This window comes from Asparagus officinalis, chromosome 1 (assembly GCF_001876935.1).
Source record: "Asparagus officinalis chromosome 1, Aspof.V1, whole genome shotgun sequence".
NCBI classification, from domain to species: Eukaryota; Viridiplantae; Streptophyta; class Magnoliopsida; order Asparagales; family Asparagaceae; genus Asparagus; species Asparagus officinalis.
In genome coordinates this window covers 107,386,035-107,398,430 of record NC_033794.1, presented here as the reverse complement: position 1 = coordinate 107,398,430, position 12,396 = coordinate 107,386,035, and the positions used below count along the sequence as shown (strand labels likewise).

The following is a 12,396-nucleotide window of genomic DNA, read 5'->3' as shown; positions in this document are numbered from 1 at the left end:
TGTAATTATTAAAAAGTTAAGGGACTGATATCTAAAATGACCATTCCGAAAGTTAAGGGCGGTTGACAACTGTAGAGGCAACCAGAAACGTCCAGAAAGAGAGCGAGTCATCAGAGAGAGAACGAGAAAGTTCGAGCACAGGCAGACGGGGCCCACTCAAGCTCAAGGATAAATAAGGGGCCCCGGACGCGAAGAGAGCGCACGACAACAACAGAGAGAAGAAAGCAAGCAAGCAAGCAAGCGAGAGACTGAAGGGGTTTGTGGCGAGAATTGCTCCGGGATCGAAGTCATTTGGCTCGTCGGATCGGTCGGCAGGATTTTTCTTTAATCTGTAAGTAGTTTGATTCTTTGTTTTCGATTTTGAGAATTTGATTTTGTGCGCGCGGTGACGTCGTGAGGATTAGGACGGGATCATGCATGCTTCTACTTGGATGTGATGAGCCCTCTAGCATTCAAAAATGTCAAATGGAAATTATAAAGACGAATGATATATGAGATATCATAATTTTCAAATCTGATCTGTTAGCTGATATTTCCATGACAGTCCTCAACGAATCAACTTCGAAATTGAGAACTGTCTTCACTTGATCGGGTCCTATAAATTATAGTCCCACCTACCGTAGAGAGAGATTAATCTACATTAGCATAATTAATCTATCTTAAATCAGTGTGCGTTGGCTAGAACTTTTGGAGGAGAAGGTTCTTTCTTCTCTTTTTAATTTCAAACTCGATCTCCGTGTACCCAACGATTACATGACACCCCCAATCTCTAGCTTGGTTACTTGAACATTTTTTTCTTCTTCTAATGTGATGCAAATCCCAAAAAATTGTCCAAGAGAGCCAGTTTGATTGAAAGCACTATTCAGTTTGATTCGAAGCACTATTATGAAGTTAAACCTCATTTCTCAAGCCATGAGCCCAATCTATCCACAACTTTGCCCTTGTACACCCTATAGTTTCGCGTACTTTGCATTTGTGTACCCGCACTTGTGTTTGGCAGCACTTATAAAGTTTTTAAAAGTTGTGCTTAAATACCCTCTGCAATTGCAAGAATTTCCCTCCGGAAATTCTTATGCGTAATTCACATGTAAGTTTAGAACTTTTTAGTCTTAATTTTTGTCGAAGTTACTGTTACAATCACCATATTTCTACTAAACGTGATGTAATCCTATTTTAAAACAGGATTTTGATAGGTATTAAAGTGTTTTTTTTTTCTTGAAGATTTTTGGGTACATAATGCCAAAAAAAATTGAGGGTATTTAGGTGCAAGGTAGGCAACAGTACAACAGTATTTTAGTAACAATTAAATCAAGATTCAAAAAATACACAGTATCTAAGTAACAATTTAAGTCAAGATTCAATCTTAGCTTAATATATAACATGTACTCAAATTAGAACCTGAACAGAATTATGAAAGCATTACAACTACAGCTTTAGTCTTTAAAATTATTATTATTTTGAGGGGTAATCTTTGGAACTATTGAAGTAGCAGAATATAGCTCAACCTTAATGGCATTCCAAAACTAGTGATGAAACAAACTAGAAATCTTTTAGGTCCTGATGCATTATGTTATCCGTAAGTTCGCAAAACATATATATCCTCATATGAAGAAACTCTTGAATCTAACATTATTAAATTAGCGTCTGAAACATTATAAAGGCCGTGTCAAGAAACAAAAAACAATTGAGAAGCGGAATCATAGCAAATATATGATACCTGAGTACCTGACTTGGTATGAAATATTTCATTTTCTCTGTACATGATACCGTTGCTTAGCTACCTAAAAGTTATCTCAATATGTGCTTAAAAGATAATGATTATACTTCTTCCTGTACCTGCTGGATTCTTTTTGTTTGACTGTTGTTTTTGGAGCGTTTTAGCTTTCTATGCCATTCATCTTAATGTTGACTTAATTTACCTATTTACTAGCATGAGTTTTGGTTGATCCTTTAAATACATGTTAGTAGCTAAGCATATCAATTACTTGTTCCATGAGGGATTTCCCCCATCTGAGGGGCGGATAGCGGCAGCATTGCTTTCGTGGTGTTATTACTTGTGAAAATGCGAGAACTTAATCATCTCAAATTCTATATAAATTAGAAGGGGCACTTACAGTAAAGTTTAATTAAGTTTTATAGGAAATATTATAATATTTTTTGCAGTGGAGATGAGTTATTTTATGTTACCTCCTTTGAAATTGGGTGTGACAGATGTGTCACTTCCATTGGTAATGTGATTTAATGAAAGAAAATAGGATACATTTTAATTTGATATTTTATTTTTAAAATATCATCCTGAGAGTACTTTAAATAATATTAATAAATAATAATAATGTTAACAAGAGGAGTACATTTCATATTTTATCATCAAATTATTATATTTAATTATTTTTAGCTCAGTTATGTAGATATATCTGTATTTTTGGTAATATTTAGATTAAAACATATGGAAATTTAAATTATTGTATTTATATTCAAAATTATTGTATTTATATTCATTCATATCTAATAATTTTTTGAAGGATAGAACCTTATCTTGTTTATCTTTGTATATTTATATCTCTTACATTACATATTTTGATAGGTATGGATGCTGCTTTTTTAACATCTTACTAGGGGTACCAAAATGAAGGACATTTTTCATCATAATAGAAGAGTAAGGGCATATTGGTAATTTTGCATATGAAAGAATTTTTTTTCGTTTCTCTCATATTTCTAGAAGATTGTAAATTATGAATGATAATAGGATTTCATTCACAAGAATTAATATCCATCTTCTTTCTATGTTTAGAACATTCTAAATCATGAATGAAAATAGGATTTGAACTGACATAATTAAATATTTATCAAGTTATACATTGTAAGAGACTAATATATAAAATGGTGTTTGTTTTAAATTCTATAATTTTATGATATGGATTTCACCATGGAATTTTTAATTTTATGATATGGATTTCACCATGGAATTTGAGATCCATAGGTGTTTTGTTATGGGTTGGGATTTCTAAAATGTTATGTTTTATTAATATTTTAGGATTTGGAATACTACAATTTGTAATATTTTGTTTGTTTCAAGCTCAAATTATAGCATTATTAAATGTTAAAATTTTGTAATATGATGAATATGCTATCTTGGTGAGGTTACCTCCCATAAAAAGATAAAATTGAGATTTGTCAAATCTTCTCCGATTGAGAGGTAAGCGCACTCATTTATGGGATTTGTAAAATCCTCTCCAATTGAGAGGATTTGACAAATTCTAAAAATTGGGTACTTTTTGCATTTTTGAGATTCAATATTCTAAAAATTTTCTTAAAACAAACACCATATATGGAATCCCAAAATAAAAAAAACTCACTTTTTGATTCTAAAACTTGTAATCCATACCAAATGTCAAAATTTTTGATGAAACAAACACCCCCTAAGCTTCTTTTCCGATTATTAAATGCATGTCACTTTTGAAAATACTTTTAATTTAAGTTGGAGAAATTTTTTAGCAACTCCTTATAATTTTTATATTATTGAGTAAAAAAAATTTTCCACAAAGATTTTTGTTGGCATTTAGTGAATGGAAAGTTATATTCTCATGCTCGAATAAGACTAAAACTTACATTTTTATAAAATTATATCTTAACTATTTTGGAGAATATGATATAAAAGTTAAGAAATTATTGATGAAACTTTAGGGTATTAAAATGTAGTTCACTTTTTTTATATAAAATTTAGAATAAATAGGTTCAATAACTACGGCGCGTGCATTTGCATGTAGCATAATGCGAGTTGAGTTAGAAAACTTTAACTGTACATTCATGTTATTGTCTATAATGCTCTAGAAAAAGAAAAAAAAGTGACAAAAAGAAAGGAAGAGAAATTACCAATGTACCCCTCACACTTCTATTGGATTGTAAAATGTCCTTAAATATTTTTGGTACCCCCACTATGTGTATAACATAATAGTATAGATATATAGCAGGCAAGACTGGTTTTTTTAATTATTGTTTATCATTCTTCTAGTAAAGACCAGTTTAATAAAAGTGACAGTACCTAGTCCTAGTATCATAGAGACTTACAATATTGCTGATTATATTCTCAAACCAATTTTTTTGGCAGGATTATTCACTGTGTTATTGATCTCAACCTGGTGAGCTAGACCGAAGGGAGTCTTGAGGGAGGTCTTCCACAGGGTTGTCCTATTCATAAACGATGTTTCCTTCTTACCAATACACGGGACCATACTTTCAAAATTTTCCTTATCAGAAAGAGCCTAATTCCTACCCGTGTCAATACTGTTCTGGCTGGGGGTCTGTAAGACCATCAGCATTTGTTCCTTCTCCTTCCCATGAGTTCAACCAGCCGAATTTGAGAGATCATAGTGGCTGTTGCGGTCACGGCTTTCCTCCTGGTTATTATGGCCTGAGTCCGCAATTTTGTCCTAACGTTCAGCCACCATCTCATCCGCATTACTATGGACCCTATCTTCCTTACCCCTCTTCATATCCTGCCTATTTTGTCCCCCATCCACATAACGCAGTTAATTGGACTCAGCATGATTATGACAATACTCACAGTCATTGTTGTCGGTGTCCAAATAGTTCGTGCTATCGAAAAGGTGATACTGCTCCAAAGATTGAAGAGGCAGTACCTGAAAAAGAGCTGGATAGGGGCTCTTCTGGTTCTGATCGTCCGCCAAACTACTCATCGCCAGTTGTTTGGGTCCCTGTTAGTTCCATTAAGGATAGGGAGGCAGGCAAAGATACTCAGCTGCAGCCTGGGTACTTGAATGGTTCGGTGCCTTTGGGCATTGACGGCTCCAAGGTATCGAGTCAAGAAGAAGAACGGAAGAACGAGAATAAATGGCCACAGCAGTCATTTCCAGTAATATGGATGCCAGGTTATGATAAACCACAGGAAGCTGTGACTAATTTGAAAGAAATTACTCCAGGCTCTGTTAAAGAACCAGAAAAGCTTAAGATTATTCCTCTGAAGCTTCTTGGAAATGATGACTATGAGAAGAATTCAAGAGCCTTGGAAGAATCCAAAAATGAAGTACAGAAAGAAATACCAGGGGAAAAGGAGAGCAAAACAAAGACAATTCCTGTGAAGTCGATGGAAGAGAGAAGTCAGAAGAAAACTAGCTTGCCTGAAGTGCAAGAAAAGAAGGTTGATAAAGAGAAGGCTACCAGCTTTGAGAAGAAAACTAAAGAAATTGAAATGCACAAGAAGTTAGAGGAAGAACGACCATCGCCAGTGAAGTCAACGAAATTGCGTCCTGTTTGTTTAAGAGTTGACCCTTTGCCCAAGAAGAGGATGACAAATGGTGCATCAAGGTCTCCTAGTCCACCAGGCCACAAAGACAGGAAACATCATGAAGAGCTGTGTCCTCGGGAGGGAACTGGAGAAAATACCTCTGAGAGAAAACATATTGTTAGTGTGAAAGATAATGGTTCAAGTAAGTCAGTGGAAGAGCAGAAGTGCCAGGAAAATATACATATTCCTGTAGGCGATCCGTCCAAGGAACCCTTCTTCGAGGAAACGGCAAGAACTGTAGGCAGTGAAACTGGAGGCGATAAGGATTCTGAAGGAAGTAACTCTGCTGGAAGTAAGAATGATCTGAAAATGGATGCGGATAATGAACATGAAAGGTCTTCAGAAAATAAAGAGGTGAAGGAAGATAGGGGAACAAAACGAGACTTATCGCAGACCGATGCTGCAGTGATTATTCAGTCTGCTTATCGAGGATTTGAGGTGAGAAAATGGCAACCACTCGAGAAACTTCGAAAGATAAGGAAGATTTGTGAAGAAGCGGACAGTATCAGGACACAAGTACAGACTACAGGAGTCTCTCCTGAAGAATTGGGTGCAAAGCAGAAGACATTTTTTGGTGAAACGCTAATGAATCTACTGCTGCAGCTGGATACTATACAGGTAAGCTTAAATTTTCTGTGGTCTTTTTTCCCCTCTTTTTTATTTTAAAGAAAAACAGTGACAACTCCTATACTTTCTTTTATAAATGCATTTCATTATTCTCATTTCTTCTACTTGAAACTAAGTCCTAGTGGAATGCAGACTAATTTAAAAGAAAATTTAGTAAATTTTTGTGCATGAAGCATTTTGTTATACACTGTTACCAACTATCTAATAATTGGATTTATACTTTTTTGATATTGGTTACTTTGATAAGGCTGAATAATCCTACGTATTGTTTCTGAGGACTATTGTTTGCTTATCTGAAATTAATTACATTCGACAGGGCTTGCATCCTAGTGTGAGGGACATCAGGAAAAGTGTCGCAAGGGAACTTGTCCTCTTACAAGAGAAGCTTGATTCTTTGGGATGTGTTGAAGAAAAGAAGCCATCTAGCGATGAAGAGGAAACAAGGAGTACGGCTGGGGGAGCTGCCTTTGCTAGCTCAGATAGTTTAGCCAGGTCAGAGTCCTTGCAAGACAACATTAGCTCCATTGGCAGTGTGGTGACACCAGTGGAGCTTGATGTAAATTCTGTAGATTTTTCTTGTGATGGTGGAGCCTCTCTTGTTGCTAGTCTATCTTCTCTGGATGAAACAGCAGAAGATAATTGTGTGGGTAAGCAACGAACATTGGAGTATGTACAACCGGCAGAAGAGAACTGCATAGAGAAGCAACCAACAGCGGAATGTGTACAACCTGCAGAAACGAATTGCACAGAGAAGCAATCGACGCTGGAGTATGTACAACCAGAAGAAGAGAACTGGGAGTATGTACAACCAGAAGAAGAGAACTGCACAGAAAAGCGACCAACGCTGGAATGTGTACAACCAGCAGGAGAGAATCGCACAGAGAATCAACCAATGCTGGAGTATGTACAACCAGCGCTGGAATCTGTGCAACCAGCAGAAGAGAATTGCACAGATAAACAACCAATGGTGGAGCACGTACAACCACCACTGGAATGTGTACAACCAGAAGAGGAGAATTGCAGAGAGAAGCAACCAATGCTGGAGTATGTACAACCAGCAGAAGAAAATTGCACAGAGGAGCAACCGATGCTGGAGTATGTACAACCAGCAGAAGAGAATTGCACAGAGAAGCAACCAATTGGGGAGTATTTACAACCAATGCTAGAATGTGTACAACCAGCAGAAGAGAATTGCACAGAGAAGCGACCAATGCTGGAATGTGTACAGCCAGCAGGAGAGAATTGCACAGAGAAGCAACCTGTGCTGGAAGATGTAGATTGTGATAGATCTAATAAAAGCAAGCATGATGTAGATAGCCCCACAATTACATCTGAGCCAGCTCAGGATACAAGTATATATTTGTCGGTCGAGACTGACCAAGCTTGTTGGCACAAGACACCTTCAGAAAGCGCATCCTCTGGGAGCAAGGAATCTGACCCTAAGCAGAAGAAGCTCGAAAAAATGGCAAGAGGAAAAGATGACCCAATTGAATTGGCTGAATTTGGCGAGGCTCCACTTCTGGTCACTGAGAGTGATTCTAAGAAAGATGAAACCATCGACACTGCAGAAGATAACAATCTGCTTTCCTCTGGAGGTTCATCTCCTGACCGTGATGTGATGAAATGCTTACAACCACATCAGGATGTGGAGGTCAAACGTCAGGAGCATGAACCAGTTGGTCTTGGAGCTGGAGCTGGAGATGATAGTAACGGTCATTCAGACGCCACAGCAGTAGTAAAAAATGTTGATGATGGTATATGCAACAGTTGTATCCTGTGCACTGAAGAAGCTATGGAGATTGGCAATGTTGAAGCGACACAGCCAGGAAACCTTGAAGCATGGGCAACAGGAACTTCTGAAGTTACTGAAAGTAATGATGAGAACGGATTAAGGGTCTTTGCTGACAAAATTGATGGTCCCCCCACCAGTCAGCTCCTTCCTGCAGATAAGTATGTGGAAGATGGTATCGCTGATTTTAATGAAAGTTTATCTGCATCAAGCAAAGATGGTGAAGATCACAACGGAACAGATAAATCCACTTTATATGCGAACAAATACGGGAATAAAGAAGATAGGAAATTAGTCAGTGAAAATGAAAAATTGAAGGATATTGTAGAGAAGCTTCTAGCGGCGGGAAAACAGCATTCGGATGTTATATCTAATCTGACAGGGAGGGTGAAAGACTTGGAAAGAAAGCTGGTACAGCAGAAGAAGAAGAAGAAGAGAAGGGCAAACGTGAAGCCAAACAGACGAGTTAAAGCCCTCTTATGACAAATTTCATGTTGACAGAGTGTTGTACTGTGTGCCTGAAGAGTTGAGTCAGGAGTTCTTTGTCGAGTTACTACCGCACTATATATTGTAAGTTGCGATCCTTGTTATGTGTTGTATAATTTATCCCAGTTAAGTCTGTGCTTCATGTTCTCTTCCATTTCAGTCTTTGCCGAGTTACTACTGCGCTATATATTGTAAGTTGTGATCCTTGTTAGTGTTGTCTCAGTTAAGTCTGTGCTTCATGTTCCTCTTTCATTTCAGTTTTTCTGACTAGTGTATTTTGTGCGTTCGATTTGCATTTGTTTTTCGAATGTTCTCTGATAGCTGCGCATGTTACGTGTTTGATTGCTCGACTGATTTTAATTTGGGCTGTTATGTTGTTGCAGTTTGAGGGTTGTTTAGTGATGATTTGTTAAGGGGGAACCCTAAATATGTAGGCATGAATTAATCTAAGACTTGCGCGCATGCAAATATTATGTGGTGCGATTGTACAAAGCTGAACTTTGTTCATATGGTCACAGTAGTTGTGAGAGTATACTCCGTTTCTAGAATGATTCATTTCTGAAGGATTTGTTTTCTAATTATCTAAAGTTCAAGTTTGAAGAAATGGTGCTGTGAAGTTGCCCTGGTCTCTCTCTGAAGAAATTATGTGCTTGGTTGTAGTATTTGCTAGATGTGTATTTTTGCAGTTGAAGAAACTGTGAACGTGGGGGACAGCGGGGGCCCACCCAACGTGCAGCGGGGGCCCACCCAACGTGCCCATGCCGTTTCCTCTCACGCCCGCACTTGCTTCATATCAGCCCGTGTTGATTTGCCCAAGAGGGCATGGCCCTTCGGGGCGGTGATGGAGGTGAGATGGAGACTATGTTAGAGAATAATTGCAGAACTACGGTTAGCTTGATCCCGGTGGAGGGTACGTAGGCAGCCGCGGTATAGTGGCGCAGCTGGTCTGGCCTGGTTTGGCATGGATATCTCTCTGGTTGAGTTTGTGGGGTTCTTCTGGTGTTCGTCCAAAATTTGAGGTTTATCAAATGATGTACGAGGTGGAGAATTGTGAACGTGGGGGACAGCGGGGGCCCACCCAACGTGCCCATGCCGTTTCCTCTCACGCCCGCGAATTCGTGTTCGGCCCTGTGCTCCCTTGTTTCGCGCCGCCTGTCGCTGTCACACCCACGACGAGCGCCAGCCCATCACGTCGAAGACGAGCGCCAGCCCATCGCGTCGAAGCTCGTGCTCGAGCTTTTCCCCGCGCGCTCCTGTTCCCGCGCTTCTGAGCCCGCCAAATTTTTCGGTTCCCCCCTCTTTGGTTTCCTATAAATAGAGAAGGGGTGGAGGTGTTTTTTGGAGTGGGAAAATTGTGAAAAAAAAATCTTAAGTGAAGTTTTTTGAGAGAAAAGAAAGAGAGGAAGAGAGAACTTGTATAAGTTTGGTATTTTTCCTCCATAGTGAAACCCCCTCCCATAGACGTAGGCTAGTTTGCCGAACCACGTAAAATCCCGTGTTTGTATTTGTCTTATCTGTGAGTTGCCATAGCTTGTAGGTTCCCTCGATATTTCAGTCCTTGAACTGATGAGAGGAAGAGTGTATATTTTACTTTGATGAAATATATCACTTTCGATTCTTGTTTCCTTTGAGAAATAAGAATTTTATTATCTATTCTCGTTTCTTTTGAGAAACAAGAATATAGAGGTTGACTTCTGCTTTTGTCATAACGAAAGCCAGGGCTCTCTCTCAGGTGATATCGCTTCCGCGGCGGTGGGCGTGACTCTGCGCCCCAACAATTGGTATCAGAGCCCTTATTCAGACTGGATGTGGTAAAATTTCTGATCTGAGGTGGTGGTTGAATATTGTGTGGTAAAACACAAGTAATTGTTAAAAATTCCTGAGAGAAGCGGATTTACATAATACAAGCGGATAATGGCTTCTACAAGTAAAACAAATAAAATTGGAAAGTACGAGATTGAAAATTTTAATGGGAAAAATGATTTTTCCTATTAGAGGATGCAGATGAAAAATTCGCTGATTTCGCAAAAATTGCATAAGGCTTTGGCCGGAAAAGAGAAGAATAAAAATATGTCTGATGAGGATTGGGAGGAGCTGGATCTGGAAGCACGGGCGTCGATTATCCTTTGCCTTGAAAGGGATGTAGATTTCTTGGTAGACGGGGAGGAAACGGCTGCAGGCGTGTGGTTGAAGTTAGAAAGCACCTTCATGAGGAAGAGTCTAACGAACCGGATCTATTTGAAATCCAAATTGTATACTTGCAAGATGGAGGAGGGCTCGTCAATTCGGGAGTACATCAACAAGTTCGATAGGATCATATCGGATTTGAAAGACATTGAGGTGACAGTGGAAGACGAGGATCAGGCACTTCTACTACTTCTATCTCTGCCAAAGTCTTATGAAAACCTGGTGCAAACACTGATGCTTGTGGGTGATACTTTGTCGATGGATGAGACTAGAACAGCACTTCTAGCAGATGACCTTCGAAAAATTACAACTAGTGATATGGCCACTGGTGGTAACAAAGAACAAGCGCAGGGACTGTTTGCCAGAGGAAGAGGCAATGAGCGAGGAAAAGGCAAGGGAGGAAAGTCTAGATCTAAATCGAGACCTCTTGCGGGATGAGCATGTTTCAAATGCGGTGAAGTTGGGCATTTCAAGGTCGATTGTCCTCCTAACAAGAGAGTAGGTGGGAAAAAGAACAACAACAAGACTGAAAGACGAGAAGGCAAGGAAGAGGCGAGCTACGCTTCAGATGATGGGAGCGATAAGGAATGTTATGTCGTCACGGATAGCGAGGATACCTCCGGGAAGTGGATTCTTGATTCTGGTTGCTCTTACCACATGTGTCCAAACAGGAAGTGGTTTACTACCTACAAGAGCATTGATGGTGGAACCGTATTGATGGGGAACAACCATGCTTGTAAAATGGTGGGGCTAGGTGATATCAAAATCAAGATGCATGATGGAGTGGTTCGAACCCTTGTAGGCATCGAAAATTGCCTATAGGTCTCCACAAACAGCTCAGTGTTAAGGAACGACGATGAACGTAACTGTCCGGTTCCCAGGAGTTCAATTGATGTCGGTGAACGCCTGAAGTGAATCGACGAACTACGTGAACTGACAGAATTTTGGAATAACGAAGGTAGGGGCTAATCGCGAGCCCCGTGATGTTTACAAAAAAAAAGAACAATACCCTTCATGTCTCATTATACAGATGATCCAACCATTAGGGCTGATAGAACTCCTTGTCCGCTTTCCAACGCACATCGAATCACTCAAATCCGAGTTCGGACGAAGAATTTACAGCGAAAGCGGACGAATGCACCACAACAGAGTGTCTCGGCCAAAGCCGAGACACCCTAGGGTGTCTCGGATTTTGGGAGACACCCTAGGGTGTCTCAGATTTTAAGAGACACCCTAGGGTGTCTCTAACGCGGATTTGGGCCCTTTAGGTGGTTTTAACCGCTCCGCAACCCCTCAAGCCTATAAATACAAGCCACAGGCCCTCATTTTAGGAGATCTGGAATTTTGGAGATTAGGCGAAGCCCTGCCGGATTGAAGACTTAAAGTGCATGGATTTCAGAGAGGAGGAGGAGGAGAGATCGGATCTAGTTCTTCAACGCAAGAGAGAGAGATTCGTCAGATCTACATCACCCGGGAGGAGAGATCGGATCTAGTTCTTCAACGCAAGAGAGAGAGATTCGTCAGATCTACATCACCCGCATCTAATCCTTAGAATTATCCCGTTGTGGTAATGATTCGTCAGATCTACATCACCCGCATCTAATCCTTAGAATTATCCCGTTGTGGTAATTCTAAGAAGAGAAATTATCTCGCTTTTGTCGAGATAAGCGCTACAGTTTTCTCGATCCCCTCGCGGATAAACGAAGCTCTGCCTAATTTTTCAGCAGTTAGATCTGATCGACGGTGGTCCATGGATAAACCCCGGCACAGGCAAAGACACCCACGCAAGCAGAAGACCGATGAACGATCTCTGCGTTTGTTTGATAAAGTTGTAAACTTTTTTTATTTTCATTGTGTAAGGAGATCTTATAAAAAGATCAACTTTTTATTTCATTTGAGTTTATTGTAACGACTAAAGTTGTAATAGATTCGATAACAATGGAAATAGCAACTTTCACAGCAAACAAACTGGACGCGTTGACCCTAGGTCAACGCCAGTCAA

At 39.6% G+C, this 12,396-nt stretch overlaps 1 protein-coding gene across 1 annotated transcript; it reads left to right on the top strand.

Annotated features, from left to right (window-relative positions):
• Positions 201-8,459, top strand: LOC109828887. Its single transcript, XM_020395870.1, has 3 exons — positions 201-331; positions 4,109-5,923; positions 6,249-8,459. The coding sequence occupies exons 2-3, from the start codon at positions 4,202-4,204 to the stop codon at positions 8,202-8,204; spliced, it is 3,678 nt and encodes a 1,225-aa protein (XP_020251459.1). The 5' UTR covers positions 201-331; positions 4,109-4,201; the 3' UTR covers positions 8,205-8,459.